At 35.4% G+C, this 15,468-nt stretch overlaps 3 protein-coding genes across 3 annotated transcripts; 2 read left to right on the top strand and 1 right to left on the bottom strand.

The window, feature by feature from the left end:
• Positions 1-1,094: 1,094 nt before the first annotated feature.
• Positions 1,095-5,312, bottom strand: LOC132274911 (DNA-directed RNA polymerases II, IV and V subunit 11). The gene is made up of 5 exons (XM_059776277.1): positions 5,160-5,312; positions 4,985-5,074; positions 4,805-4,883; positions 2,144-2,239; positions 1,095-1,429 (listed from the first exon to the last, which is right to left on the bottom strand). Exons 1-5 carry the CDS (start codon positions 5,210-5,212, stop codon positions 1,394-1,396), a joined length of 354 nt encoding a protein of 117 aa, XP_059632260.1. The 5' UTR covers positions 5,213-5,312; the 3' UTR covers positions 1,095-1,393.
• A 3,925-nt stretch (positions 5,313-9,237) lies between these two features.
• On the top strand, positions 9,238-9,990 carry LOC132273442 (dirigent protein 16-like). The gene has a single exon (XM_059774401.1). The coding sequence runs from the start codon at positions 9,238-9,240 to the stop codon at positions 9,988-9,990; it is 753 nt and encodes a 250-aa protein (XP_059630384.1).
• A 1,296-nt stretch (positions 9,991-11,286) lies between these two features.
• On the top strand, positions 11,287-15,018 carry LOC132273441 (beta-glucuronosyltransferase GlcAT14A-like). Its single transcript, XM_059774400.1, has 4 exons — positions 11,287-12,022; positions 12,334-12,409; positions 12,534-12,649; positions 14,180-15,018. The coding sequence occupies exons 1-4, from the start codon at positions 11,416-11,418 to the stop codon at positions 14,686-14,688; spliced, it is 1,308 nt and encodes a 435-aa protein (XP_059630383.1). The 5' UTR covers positions 11,287-11,415; the 3' UTR covers positions 14,689-15,018.
• Positions 15,019-15,468: the final 450 nt, after the last annotated feature.

Genomic DNA, 15,468 nt, shown 5'->3' with positions numbered 1-15,468 from the left:
AGAAATTAAGATACCAGATCAGAGTAATAATTAGAGAGGACAAATTGATCATTTTAGTCGTATTACTTGACATAACCACGTTGGATTCGGTGAATTTTTCGGTTGTTTGGTTCGATAAATGTATCACTGTTCTTTTGGAAACAAAACCGTTTAAAAAATAGAAACAGTTTCTCAAATAAAAAAAAAATGCTTATTTTCCTTTTAATTTTTTTAAGGAACAAAATGAGAAGAAAAATGGATCTTTTGCTGTAGCGTCCCTGTGTATTGTGTAGTAGCATTTTTCAAAACATTTAAATTAGGTTTCAACATTTATTCCAAGTTCCCAATCTGCCCTTTAATAATTATATATTTATTTATATATACATTTATAAAAAGATGTTAATATTTTTGACAAACATTTAAAAGGTATTGATGTATATGCTCAATAATATTAACTTAACAAAAATAATAATAATAATAATGAAAGTTAAGACAGGTTTTTGTTAAGTTAAAAAAATGCAACCCGAAATCAATCTTGTCCGCCATTCCAAGGTCACTACAATATCTTTTAAGCATGTCAAGGCTAACACATGGTGTTGGAACACATTGAAGTGTCTAGAAATTTCACTTGATAGGACAAATAACTAAATGGCTTTCAATCTGCATAACAAATTTCAAATCACCATAATAAAAGTAGATACAATTTATTTATCAAAAAAAAAAAGAAGTAGATAAAATTTAGGCCATGCGTAGTAGACAAAAAACCAAGTCAACTCCCAGCTATTTCTGATTACACTCTTTCATTTTGTCTGTACTTCTTGTCATTTAACTACAAATAGGAGATAGAAGATGAAGTGGGCAGGCCAAATTATGAATCATAAGAACAAATTCATACCATATACAGAATCTCCCATATATATATATATATATATGTATATATATAAACAACAAGAAATTGAAACACCAATCAGGGCTAGCCTAAACAAACAATAATCATCTTATGGAAACAAATAAACATCCATTAAGAATAAAATGAGTTGCTGCTGACTGCAACCTCAAACATGATCATTCTCCATGCATGTCCATCAAGATCTTTAAACTAATTGAAACAGTGATTTCTAATCCATGGAAGAAAAATAAATAAATAAATAAATAACATGGAAAGTAGGAATAAAAAGAAGAAGAAGAAAGAATAGCTAGGTATTCCAACTCTTCGAATAATTCTAGAATAACACCACCTGCAGGGAAAAGCAATTGCTCCAAAGCATCCTTTACATTTCAAACCAAAATCAGTGATTATCATAATTCACCACAGCAAGCTCTAACAAACAACACACACCTACAGGTTCTATCAGACAACTCACACCCTCCATTTGCGCACAAACTGCCAGTACTACATCACTGCCTAGTCAGATTAGTATCCCCCTCCTGAATGCTTCGCTACCTCTGCCTACAAACAAAATTTCAACAGAGTTAGAACTTGGAATTGAGAACGATACAATCATTTGGGCTTTTAGAAACAAGACATGAGCAGGATATAAGATGATGTGCTTTTGGAAACAAAACATGAGATGATGTTTTCTTTTCTACAACAAAGATCACTGAAAGTGCAAATGCATCCAGTTCAGGCCAGAGCACTTAAATAATCTTATTTTTAGCTGACTGGTATGTCAGTCAACCATAAAGAACTATAGTCCAAAGTACAACAAATGGAGTAATCAAGTCATCCGAATCACAACACGTTATCGTACAACTAACAAGTTATTACCATTTAATAAGATTGAAGCAGTATAAGTCGTGAAAGGAATGTTAATTCATCAAGATGTTGCCAAACAGAATACTGGAAAGAAAATTTTAAAAATCTATCTGCAGAACAAAATTGATACAACTATGATGGTTCTGGCCCGCAAGCACACTTAAGTTCTATGTTCACCATTCCAAGCCTTTATCAGAGCTATCACAAATTTAGATTAACCCCTTGTCAAAAAATTAGAAAAATAGGATTTTTATCAACCCCTTCTGAAAAATAAATAAATAAATAAAAATTGATGTTTCTAAGTTCCCCATCTGAGGAAAACACTAAACCAAGAAAATGTGAGCATATAAAAGTAATAATGACATATAGAATAGTTGTGATTAGGTTGTAAAACAAGAGAAGTCGCACCTCAAATACATTCTTTAGATGATCGAGTTCCTTATCTAGATCATTAATGGCCTGATTATACGCCTGCATTGGTGAAGACTGGCTAGTTGTGTGAATCTGCAAAACCCCATCAAACTAGTCAAAATAAAATCACCATATTGCAAAAATGAGACATATTTTATATTCTTACTTAGCTCATTGGCTTCTATAACCCCAAACTGACAAGGAAAAAAGGTAACCAAAGTCAAGGATTGCAACAGACTCTAATTAACATGTCTGACCTGATTCCATCCAATGGTTTAAAGTTCCCTAGACTACGAACAAATTTGTGCTATGTCAACATGAATTATAAAGGACATAATATATATCAAAAGGCATTTATAATCACCTTCAATAACTTTTAACAACTCAATTAAAAAATTTAGTTTCAATTAAAAGTAAATTATTCATATAACAAACTTAAGTTGCCATTTTAATGCTTATTTTACTAGACAGGGCATATTGGACTACCTCAATCCCCCACGGGCCCCACCCACTGGAACACACAACAAGTAGAAACTAAAAGGGGGCAACTTTTTGAACAAAATGGGAGCTCTCAAATGGCATGCCAAATTTTCCTCTAGTCTGAAATGATTCACTTTGCGGAAAATCTAATTAGTAGTAACAGTTGAACCATACATAAGAATCAAATACAACTTGGAATTAGAAGAAACATTTAAAAATATAGTGCTTTGTGTCTTTTAGATCAACATGATGATGATTCTCCAATATTATTTTATTTGATATCATTCTTGTGGTGTTTAGCTTTTGAATTGTAAATTATTAATTTAAAAAAATTAGCATTGCTACCGATAATGATTAAAAAAACTGTAGTCACTATTGATTCTGTTAGATCAACAGGGCTTAGGTTGGCATATTTCGTGGATCGGAATTAGCGTCTGTAAACCTGATGATGCAAGCAACTAACTGGATTGATCAAGTTGTCATTATTCAGAGAGCATAATATTCACAGTTATGTCTTCATTACTTTCCTTCATTTCTCACCCACTAACAGGGCTCATTTTTCACAAGAAGAAAATTCAAAATGATATTGGAAAAGGGCATAAAAAGATTATACAGAGATCAATCCACAAATGTACAGACGTCTAAACTCAAAAACCTAACCTTTTCACTATCCTTCCCTTTCCAAATCCCTCAATCCAAACGAGACCTTAGAGATAGAGAAAGAGTGTGTGGAATACCTGTACGAATTGAGTAGGAGATCTACATATGCATATATATATATATATATATATTATTGTATATATAAAAGAGTGTGAAGAACAAGGAAGGAATCAGAACTAGCACTCGTGAGAACTGAACAAACAACTCCGGAGAAGGGGAGCAACAAAAGCTCAGAACAATCTCTCCCATTAGGTGAATAAAAGAAGGTATCAGTCATCTAAGCCTGGGATGCTCTGCTTCATATGATTGTAACTTTTCTAATTGATCCTGAATTCTTTTTTTCTTTCCCTTCTTTTTGGACAGGTCAATTTTAGTCTTAACTCGATTTTTTGTGGACTAATATAATTTTTTAAAAATTCGTTCCAAGTCCAGATGAGTCTAATTTGGCCTCCTCAAAGTCTTTTGATTTTTTCTTTTTTCAAATCATATATAGCAGATTGAAGAATATCCCTCAACTTTCATTCTAATTCTATATTCTGAATCACCATCCTCTGTTAGTTGAGCTGCATGTTTTTAGACCAATTCTGTATTACTCCACTTAATGAACAGATTACAATCAAACAAGACAATTGCTTTGACTTCCCACTTGAAATACAGAACCAAATTAACCAATCTGTTACTGACAGATGCCTCTGGTATCTTAAATTTGTGATAAACTCCCTACTACTAAATACACACACACACACACACACACATATATATTGATAAGTACACACACACATATATAGATGACAAAATTGACAGTATATTAGACATGTTATTTGATAAGATGAATTGATGGCGTCAAATCATCACATCAAATAAAACTAACTCACTTATAAATAAAAGAAAAATGTTACAATGAAGACACTCTCGCTTGATCAGGTGTTCTACCGACCTCACATATTCAATTCAATGAATAAGAGTACAAGTAATGCTCTCGTCATAGCACGAGCTTACAGCAAGAGTTCTCTCATTTTAATTTGCATTGCATGCATGTCATCATCATAGATGATCATCAAACCATTTCCAGCATCATTATCCATGTGATGATAATCAGACCATCCCCAGAAATGGCCACTTTTTTTTTTTTTTGTTTCTGTTCTCTTCCCTTGTTACTTGATTTAAGCTTCTCCCTTCCCTATATTATTTGTTTCCACATAATGTATTCAGTACAATGTTCCTACATCTTGAAAAATTGGTGCTCTAATCTCTATGTTGCTTTTCGGACATTTAGCAATTTACGATCAAAAACTTTTGCATTTGCCTAGATGACCACAGGCTGCTGTATTAAAGCATAATAATTGATTCCACCCAACCAACACATGCAACAAGAGATAGGGGAAGAAAAACATAAAGGCATTCCAATACACATACTATATTTAAATCTACAAAAATAACCCAAAACCCTAAATCGTTCCCTATCAGCCACCTCCTCAACCAGATAACAATTATGATTACAGATTGGAAAGTACTAACCCTAACGATGATTTTGTACTGCAGAGGGTGAGGAAGCTTGTATCCTGCGAAGAGGACATTCTCATCCCTGTGCAATTGCCTGTGTGCATTATCAAACAACAACTAGGGTTTAAGATTAGGGTTTTAAGCAATCTAAATCGAACAAAAAAAACAGAAATTATGGAAGCAATCAGTGCGTACATGCGTAGGATGTTGCCGACTGTGTGATCTTCCCTTTCGATTGTGAACGAAGCTGCATTTATAATCTTCGTGTCCCTTTCATACGAAACCCTAATAATTGAAACGGGAAAGAGGTGAGCGCATATGTATAAATCGTATATAGAGTGAGAAAGAGAGAGAGAGAGATAGTGATTACTTCTTTGTGCCCTCGGGGACAACAAATCGCTCGTAACGATCAGGGGCATTCATGCTTCGCTCTTCAACCCTGCTCTGCTCTGCTCAGCTCAAAACCGCGTGTTGTGTGTGACAATTGTGTGAAGAGTAACGACAGGGAATCCGAATAAGTTCAAATTTAACCGTGATTGGCTACACTTATCTTAAATAATATATTTTTTAAAATTATTAAAATAAGTGAGGTGGACAAAAAATACGAGGTTTATTCAAAAAATTAACAGTGACCCTTTCATTTTCCTTGTGTGAAACGAGTGTGTATAAAATAATAAAAACATAAAAGGTAAAGTATACCGTTGCCAAAAGCGCACGCAAGTAAAAGTTATTTGGTTTTTCGACAATAATATCCCCACACTTGATTAAATGGACAGAAATACCCTTACAATGATGAATTAATTATATTACTCTTAATATAAAATTGATAAATATAACCATTTTTATTAACTTAAATACCCCTGATAATGATAATTATACCAGTTGGTCTTTCTCGACAAGATTCTCAGATTCTACTTTCTACTTTTCTGAAAAAATAAAAAAAATCTCAATTTCATTCACACTAGAGCAGGCTAGGCCTGCAATTAGTTTCCATTTATGTTAATTGTGAGTATCCAGGATTTCGTAGCTTTTAGGCATTTTATAATCTGTTATACCTTTAACAAACCAAAACCTCAAATTTTGATCAGTTACTTCTTTCCAACTCCATTGCAATTTCAATGGTTTAAATTGGGAAAGAATCCGTAGCAGTCAAACCAAAATAATTGTTTCCTTCTTTCGCCTCATTTTGATCTTTTACTAAATGCCTGGTTGAATGGCGGTCGGATTGGTGCCGGAGTTGACGGCGAGGCGATTGAGATACATCACCGGTGCCAGCTGTCACCAAATTCAGCAATCCTATAACCCTCTAACTCACTCTCTCTTCGACGGCTGCCGGTGTGGCGGTGATGGGAGGGGTGGCGTGGCTGTGATGGGGATTCTAGCCGGTGATGGTGGTGGGAGGAGGTGGGGGTGTGGCTTTGGCGTTGGTAGAGAGAGAGAGGAAGAGAGAGGAGAGAAAAAAGAGATGAGCAGTGGCAGTGGCGGTGGTGTGTGGTTATATTAACATATAGGTAAAGTACACTAACACCCGAGAGGGGTTTGCCAAAAGGGCACCCAGACGAAACTTATTCAATTTTTAGATAATGACACCCCTGGTTCCAAACATAGCCTAAAAACGCGTGAAAGGTCTAATTTGCCCTACATCATTTGATTAATTTTAATAACAAAATATCAAAAACAGTTAAATGACCTAATTGACCTTCTCCTTTCTCTCTCTATACACCGATATAGACACACATACCCATCTGTGCAAATATATATATATATATATATATATATATATTACTCCTTCCTGTAATTACCCCTCCTCTCTCTCTCTCTATACTCCGTCAGTGAAATTATCCGGTGAAGGATGAGTACGGTGGTGGCGAGATAACATCTGCATTCTCTTGCCGCGCTAACACTAGTCGCCCCTTCACCCTTCCAATACTTTATATACACATATATGTATATACAAACACAAGGAGGCAGCAGAAGCTACGACGGGATGAATCGCACCGGTGAATCAAATATGACGATGAACAAGAGGCCTTCGATTTGGTTTGGTCGAGTTCGTCTTTCGTTTCGGCAATGGCTGTTCCGACGTCACCCTCATTAACTATGATGGCGGCTACTTGGCCGCAGAAGGTCTCAACGTTCTTGTCGGACTTGACAACCGCCACGATCTCGCCGGTATAATAGGCAATGAAGAAGAGAGATGAAGGCACCAAGCGATTCCACTGTCGGCCAATCGGAGCTCAAAGCAGTGGATCTATTGGTGTTGTGTTTGAGGTCGTCGTCGGCAATGTAAACTATTGGTGTTGGAAAGAGGAACTTTTGGACGTTGTATACTTTGTGCAACAAAAGCGAATATCAGTGAAACAATCATCCATCATCTAGATGGCATGGAACAAATTGCTCTCCCAATCCTATAAAATTATGTGGATCAATGAATCCACTTAAAAATTCTATTTCAATCTTGCAAATGATATGTCACAATAACGACAACAACTATTCAGTCCTTCGTCATATCTCACCAGCTCGTTGTTGGTTAGGTCACTTTTATTTAAGCTTGGAAGTTAAATTTGGTTCATTTGATTGGTGAAAAAAAAGCACACACAGAGTTAGGCACAAACTCATGAGCAGCACCATTTATTTAACAGCTGACTGGAGAAAAAAAAAACAAAGAAAAAAAAAAGGAAGTTCAAAACCATATCCAACCTTAGATCCCATTTTTGTCCGATCTCTCTAAAACTTTACTGTTTACTGTGCACAATAGAACCGAAAAGGTCTTCTCAAATCTTTTTCCATGCAATTTCAATCTTGGCAATTTGATACATATGACAGTTATGACTACAAACCTTGCTAAATTTAATCATCAATACTTAAAACAACTGTGATCACTGAAATAAAAAAACAAACAGCAAGGTCCAGGTAAAGAGAAAACCATGTATCAAGCTTGAATTTGTGATTCACTGATGCTGCTACTATGAATTACACATCACCTGTAGAAGTTCATTATATAATCTTTATTCCAAAATTCTTCTGAAAATAACCAATATCAATTTCCAGAACTGGCAGTATCTCATACAGAGTATTCAGTTTACATTGCGGAAAGAATGGGTTTGCAGAGGAGGTTAGATAGGTAATTTCAATATTGAAATTGGTTTATATAAAAGTCAAAGGGCAAAAATGTCAATTCATTATCATTGGGGTGTCTTTGGTATAAGTATCAAACTTGAGGGGGTGTCATTGTCCAAAAATGGGATAAGTTTCATCTGTGTGTCCTTTTAGCAAACCTCAAGGGGTGTTAGTGTACTTTACCCTAACATATATAAAGATGAAAAAGATAATTTGATCTTTTAATTATTTTAATATTTTATAATTAAAATTAATAAAATAATAAAAAATAAAATAAAATTTTCACATATTTTAAAACTTTGTTGGACTTACAAATTTCATAAGTGTGTTACTGTTTGGTTTCACTTCTAACTTCACTTTTATTGTAATATCTGTTGTTTTTTTTTATTATTATTATTATTATTTTATACACACGTTTAAATATGTACTAAATACTAATGTAAATATAGAGAGTAACAATTTTTTTTTTTAAGAAAAAAAGAAAGAAGTTTGTTTTATAATTTATATGAACCATGAGTAGTAATTATAATTATATGATAAAATAATTCGTCTGAAATTCTCTGTAGTATATTTTAGTAGTGTTATGTAAAATATTGTTTTTGGGGAAAATTGCACCAATATGGGTGAAAAAAAATAGCAATAGATTTTAAATATTCAGTACATTGGTAATTGTGATGTTCAATATTTCAAATGTTGTTTAATATCTAAAGTGATAATGAGTCCCGTATTTTTATTTATTTATTTATTTTTATATTTACAAGAGTGCGGAATCATAATGGAAATTAGAAAAACGTTTGAACAATCAATTGACTAAGTTGATATATGATTTTAAAAGTGTAAAAAATGTTGCCTGCTTGCTTCAAAATGGTTTCGATAATATAGATTTACAAGATGTTCATACATATTGAAGAATTGAAACAAAATAAAAATTAAAAAATTAAGATGATCACTAAAAAGATTTTTTTTTAAAAAAAAACAAATATTTTTTTAATATTTCTTTAAGCAGGATCTTACCATTTTTTTTTATAACTCTAGAACCCACGCTCTTATGTCATATTTTATTTTTATTTTTTATTTATGGTTCTGTTGTACCCTATACACTGAGGACATCCACCATTTCCACTACTATATACTAATTATATAGTTGCCCTAAAAAACAAAAGAGAGAGACAAATAAGGGGTGGCTGTGATGATACCATCAATCTTCATGATCTCACTGCCAATAACTTCACAACCTTTGATTCTCATAACAACTCCATCTTAGCATTTGCATACTATATAAAGAGCACGTTATCATACTCACCAATTTCACACACACACATCTCAATATGTGCAAGCAATTATCATCACTCTTGCTTGCAATGCTTGTGGTTGCTCTGCATGTGACAACAATTGTGGCAGCTGTTGATGCTACACTAACACTGGGAAAAGACCCAATTTTCGAGCTATTCATGCATGACATACTTGGGGGCAGTAGTCCTACAGCTAGGCCGATCACCGGCTTGCTAGGCAACATCTACAGTGGCCAAGTGCCCTTCGCTAGGCCGATTGGCTTCCTTCCCCTACAAGGCGGGGTAGCCATCCCCAATGCCAATGGTGCCACCCCAACCATTAATGCCAATGGCATCCCATTGGGAACTGGCTTGGCCGGCACGACTTTTGCAGGGAATTCCAACAATAATGGCAACAACGCGGCGGCCACCCAATTGGGACCAGACGGTTTGGGACTAGGATTTGGGACAATCACTGTCATTGATGATGTGCTGACCTCTGCTCCGGACTTGGGGTCACAGACATTGGGGAAAGCCCAAGGGGTCTATGTCGCGAGCTCTGGAGGTGGGACGATGCAGATGATGGCATTCACGGCTGTGATGGAGGGAGGGGAATATGGTGATAGTCTGAACTTCTTTGGAGTGTTCAAGATTGGGAGTGCCATGTCGCGCCTCTCAGTGACCGGAGGGACTGGCAAGTTTAAGAATGCTTGTGGATTTGCAGAGGTGCGCGCGCTCATAGCACCTGGTCAGCATGTCACTGATGGTGCAGAGACGTTGCTGAGGATCACTGTCCACTTAAACTACTGAGATTGCTCTGGTGAGTGAGGAATTAATGTGGGTTGTAACTTGTGTTGTGTGAGTCTGTGACTGTGTGGCCTTGGTTTGTAGTGTCTTTATGTCAAATGTGGCTGTATATAGATATACGTACTTGTATGATACCCTCCAAATCATTTGTCATCGAGTGTTCTGCTAAAATTTGGTGATTATATATATTAAGGATCTTTTGGTTGAGTCTGCGCTGCGAATCAGATTCTTCAATAACATGAAAGCTGAAGCAACATTTATAAAGTAAAATGCTAGTCTAGTGCACGAAGTTCCCTTTATTTGTCTAAGGAATGTGTATATATATATATATATATATATATATATATATATATATACAGACACACAGATATATATATATATATAGGTTTATCGGAATACCAGATCATGAATCATAGAAGAAACATGAAGTTTAACCCCTAGAGAGACTAAAAATTTGGAATCTCAGCTTGATCTTCCCGAAAATAGAGCATTAACAATATCAGCCTATAAAATTGAAGTTTTATGGTTGATCCTAAATGAACAACATGTCACGTGTTGGTACTTGTTTTTTTTATATAGGCCAGCTTTCTTCCTTTTAGTTTGGTGCGTACTTTTCCTTCCCATCAAGTTATCTTCCAAATTCAGCAAAATTTTGCTTGTTTACCTAATATACTTACAGCCAAGGACGGGCCCGTTAAAGCTTTTAAGAATTATATTTTTTATATTCATAATTTTTTAAATTTTAAAATTGCCTCCCCTCAACTTAAATTGTATTCATTTATATATATAATATTCTTTAAAGTTTTAAAATTGGCCCTCTCAATTTTAAATTTTTTTATTTTTGCATGCATAATTCTTTAAAATTTTAAAATTTCCCGCCACTCAACTTTATAATTTAAAATTTTTTTAAAACTGTCCTGCCTCAAAAAATTTATTACATTCTGCCCCTTTAACATAATTTCTAAAAACATCACTAATGTGTACAAATATGCACTTTTCTGTATGAATCAAAATCATTCAACATAATACATTGATATTGCATGTGTGTGTCGCTTACTTTAACACAATACATCAATTATAAAACATATCAGGAAATATATATATATATAAAACATATGATATAAAGTTATTGACTAGTTATTGTATAAATGATTTAAAATTCTTACTAGCCGATGAAAATTGTTACACGTTGCGGTCTCACTGAACATCCTGTGTCAGGGGAGAGAAATCGAGCTCTGTAAATATATACTAGGACTAAAACATGTGGCATGTATGTAGTGACGGTGAGATCCAAACATTGACAAAGTGAGAGAAACCCAACTATAGTGATATCTAAACGGCTACCATAATCAAAGGAGTGAAAAACACATATCAGACAAGCAAAAGAACAAACGAACCCATCAAACCACCAAACAAACTAAAAACAATATGCAAAACTCAACCCAAACACCACCCACCACCACCACCACCACCAAAGATAACAGAACTACAATACTCTACTGTCTAATAGCCACCTCCCTCTTCTCTCTCCTCTTCATTCTCTCTCTCTCCATCACCTCCCAACCACCACCACTCCCACCCTCATCCGACCCATTCCTTTTCCCAAACCGCCGGACCCGAAACACCCGCCACGACCACCACCTCTTCTTCCACAACCCAAAAAACCCAATTGACCCATCACCACCCACACCTCCTTCCATAGCCTATCTCATATCTGGATCCGCCAATGACTCGGGTCGGATCCTCCGCCTACTCTTCGCCATCTACCACCCAAGAAATCAGTACCTCCTCCACCTCGACCTCTCTGCTCCACAAAGAGACCGTCAGCTTCTCGCCCTCACTGTCCGCTCCATACCCGTTTTCAGAGCTGCTCGGAACGTTGATGTCATTGGCAAGGCCGATTTCGCATACCCAAAAGGGTCGGGTTCCATTTCATCAACATTACATGGTGCTTCGATTCTACTTAGGATTTCCACCCATTGGGATTGGTTCATCAATCTTTCTGCTGCTGATTATCCTTTGGTTAATCAAGATGGTATGTAATGTGTGTATATATATTATAGAGATGCACACACACACACACACACACACATATATATATATGTTAATTGCCATTCAATTATATGCTGTGATCTGAATTGGGTTGAATTCTTGATTTTGCACTGATTTACTGATGGTTTTTGTGGGTGGCATTGGAATTCTATGTTTTGATCTGAATTTGTTTTTGCACTGATTTACTGATATTTGGTTTTGTGGGTGGCATTGGAATTCTATGTTTTGATCTGAATTTTGTTGAATCCTTGATTTTGTAGTGATTTACTGATAATGGTTTTTGTGGGTTTTCAGATCTTCTTCACATTTTGTCGTATCTGCCTAAAGATCTTACATTTGTGAATCACACAAGTTACATTGGCTATAGAGAGTATGAACATTGGCTTCCTTAATTTGTTATTCATAGAAATACTCACAACTACACATTTATGGTTAAAACAATTTGATGGATGTTGTTTGTAAATTTAGAGATGTGAATGCATGTGGTTTTGTAGATCGAGGAGGTTGAAATCGATAATTGTTGATCCTGGATTTTTCCTTTTGGAAGAAGATGAGACCTTTTATGTTACTGAGAAGCGAAAACTGCCAAATGCTTACCGGTTGTTTACTGGTGAGTTTTTTTTGTATTTCCATTAATCAGTGGTCAAGTTCTCATAGTATATATCTTGTTTTGCATATTTAATTCAATGCTGATACATATATGTTAGTTCAAGTAGCGAATGCATGTTTTTTTTTTTTGTTTTAATCACGAGAACAGTTAATAGTTATGAAGCTGATCCACAATTACAGATAGAAAGGCTTTAAGGACACAAATTTTTGTGAACACTCGAACACTATTAATTGTGTTGTGGACATATTTCCCTGAAAAGCTATCATCATTGATCATTCAAATGTTTCTTTCTGGGTAGCATAACCTATTCATTGTGCATTGCATCCTGTAGGTTTTTACTTGGTGGAACCGTGGAACCAAGACATTTTTTTTAGTGTGAGATATGCAATTATCTGATAAAATGAATGACTTAAAATTTGATTTATACTATACATTTGGTACAAAAAAAGATGGAAAGAAACGATATAATAACTTACTAGATAAGAGAAAGAAGTAGTGATTTGATTCATGCTAAGTTCATCAAAGGTGACTATAAGAGGAGGATGTGACAAGTATAAAGTGGAAGCACTACTTAACACAAACCAAATAGGGGATTGAAAAGTACGATTACTTTAGCGAGGATGAAATTACACTTCTCTAACTCCCCACAAAATTTGGGTATGAGAAGTAAAAGAAGTTCGTAAATGATTGAAAATAGAAAATGTTCTTGGATGGATCAATTTTTAATCAAGGCATGGAGCCTTAATAGCTGTACTATTCCTTTATTGTCAACGAGATATATGTGCTATATCATATTATCTAGGTGTATCCCTATGTCTCTGAATCCTATACTTCAAGACTACCAGAGACAATTCTCATACAGTGTTGTACTCCCTTCAACTCAGTCAACGTATAGCATGCTTTAAAGAACACACGATGATCTTTAGAATTTCAGTAATTGTAATACTACGGAGTTCCTTTCTCCTTTGCTTCTTGAAGATCCATATCTTTCCTCTTCTAGTAAGATAAAGAGATGTTGGTCAATTGGTGCCTGAATCTGAAAGGCTTCTTTTCTGCTAAATCCTTCCTTTGCTTCCTATGGCCGGTCACATTTTGTATGGTCAATGATCCTCCTAAATTTAAGTTTTGATTGGGCTGTTACTCGTCAAAAGTTAATACCAATGTGATGCTTTCCCTTTCTCAGAAAAGAAGCAACTAAACCTTCGATCATTTCTACATTCGCTGTTATGTCTTGTGTGTCCTTTGGCAGTATTTTTTTTTTTGCTTTAGCGGCTATTATCTGGTTCACTCCCTTAGATATTGGATCCTTTCTTTAGATGTATTTTGGAGGCTTCAGTTAGGTAAAAAGAGCTGAAACCTTAAAAAAATATGCTACCCCAATTGTGATTCCGGATTGACAAAAAAATTAAGAATCTTTTATGCTGCCTTGGTATATTGAGGGAAAAATCCATTTTTTGACTTCTCTTTAGGCATTAGCTACAAAATCGAGTGGAAGAACTGACAATAAATAACATATCCTTTTGGATGCAGGTTCACCGTCAGCTATTTTGAGTCGCAAGTTTATCGAGTTCTGCATCTTGGGTACAGACAACCTACCAAGGACTCTACTCCTGTACTTAGCTAACATGCCTTCAGCTCTCTCAGTTTACTTCCCGAGCATTCTATGTAATTCTCATCAGTTCAAGAGAACTACGATAAACCATGGATTGCAGTATGCTTCATTTGACGCCAAGAAGGAGCTCCGGCCTCTCAATATCAATGATTTTGATGATCTCATTCAGAGTGGGGCGGCATTTGCCACACCATTTCTACCAGATGATCGAATTCTTGACCGCATTGATCGAAAAATTTTGCGCCGCCGTCCTGGCAAACCCGTGCCTGGTGGGTGGTGTTTAGGCAAACGTGGTAATGACACATGTTCTACTTGGGGAGATGCTGATATTTTGAGGCCTGGTCCAGGAGCTAGAAGGCTTGAAAAGCTTATTGTTCAACTACTTTCAAATGGAACGTTTCGGTCTCATCAATGTGTAGTTGAGTGATCTCTCCTCCAAAACCAAAATATAGAAAGAAAAATAAAAGATGAAAAAAAAAAAAGAAGAAGAAAGAAAGAAAGAAAAAGAACGTTTTATCTTCAGCAAGCCTACAGGTTCCTCTCTAACTGTCGCATTTTTGAAAATGTTGTTACATATTGACTTTTATTCAGTTTATTCATTTATAGACAAACAATTGATATATTTTTAGCTCATTGTAGTTGAGGTTGTAAATTATTGAAAATCTTTTTACTTTCCATCTTTCGGGAAAACATAGTGCTGTCTTCATGATATTTTCGTCATCATAACGGAAGAAACATATTATGGTTGCATCTGTGGTGCCTGTCCTTGAAAATTTTGCATCTTGGAATGTTGTTTCGTGTAAGAAAATGAACCCTTGGCGCTGTTAACCTATAAGAATTTGCAATACTAAAAAGTATTGGCACTATTTGTAGTACTGCCTATTTGCTACAACAGTTTGGCATGACTCTGATTGAATTTTGAAACATGAGTAGTCTTTAGTGTACATAGCAAGAAGAGATGACAGAACTGAACAGAAGTTAAGGGATTATTCGGTATACATAGTTTGAAGAGATGACTTGAACCGAACGAAGTTTAGGGCTTATTTGGTTTAGTTGTACGAGAATATATTAGATTTCGATCCCTGAAAAGAGTTGTTGTTATGACCCGCTTAGACTGTGTAAATACTATCCGCTTTGCAAAACTTTTTGTGTTCACAGTATTCAAGTTGATTTTGAAACCTCCCAACACACGAAAATAACAGTTATC

Source organism: Cornus florida, unplaced genomic scaffold, assembly GCF_030987335.1.
Source record: "Cornus florida cultivar Cherokee Brave unplaced genomic scaffold, ASM3098733v1 CherokeeBrave_3.0.0_Hap2_Chr09, whole genome shotgun sequence".
NCBI classification, from domain to species: Eukaryota; Viridiplantae; Streptophyta; class Magnoliopsida; order Cornales; family Cornaceae; genus Cornus; species Cornus florida.
Note: the sequence above shows the minus strand (reverse complement) of the source record. Positions and strands in the feature narration are given on the sequence as shown.

Bases quoted from the DNA above. Each gene is read 5' to 3' on its own strand.
- LOC132274911 (XM_059776277.1), bottom strand. From the start codon at position 5,212: ATGAATGCCCCTGATCGTTACGAGCGATTTGTTGTCCCCGAGGGCACA. The intron at 5,075-5,159 runs GTAATCACTATC...TTCAATTATTAG, and splicing joins GTCCCCGAGGGCACAAAGAA to GGTTTCGTATGAAAGGGACA. The intron at 1,430-2,143 runs GTGCGACTTCTC...TTTTGTTTGTAG, and splicing joins ATCTAAAGAATGTATTTGAG to GCAGAGGTAGCGAAGCATTC.
- LOC132273442 (XM_059774401.1), top strand. From the start codon at position 9,238: ATGTGCAAGCAATTATCATCACTCTTGCTTGCAATGCTTGTGGTTGCT.
- LOC132273441 (XM_059774400.1), top strand. From the start codon at position 11,416: ATGCAAAACTCAACCCAAACACCACCCACCACCACCACCACCACCAAA. The intron at 12,023-12,333 runs GTATGTAATGTG...GTGGGTTTTCAG, and splicing joins TCCTTTGGTTAATCAAGATG to ATCTTCTTCACATTTTGTCG. The intron at 12,650-14,179 runs GTGAGTTTTTTT...TTTTGGATGCAG, and splicing joins TGCTTACCGGTTGTTTACTG to GTTCACCGTCAGCTATTTTG.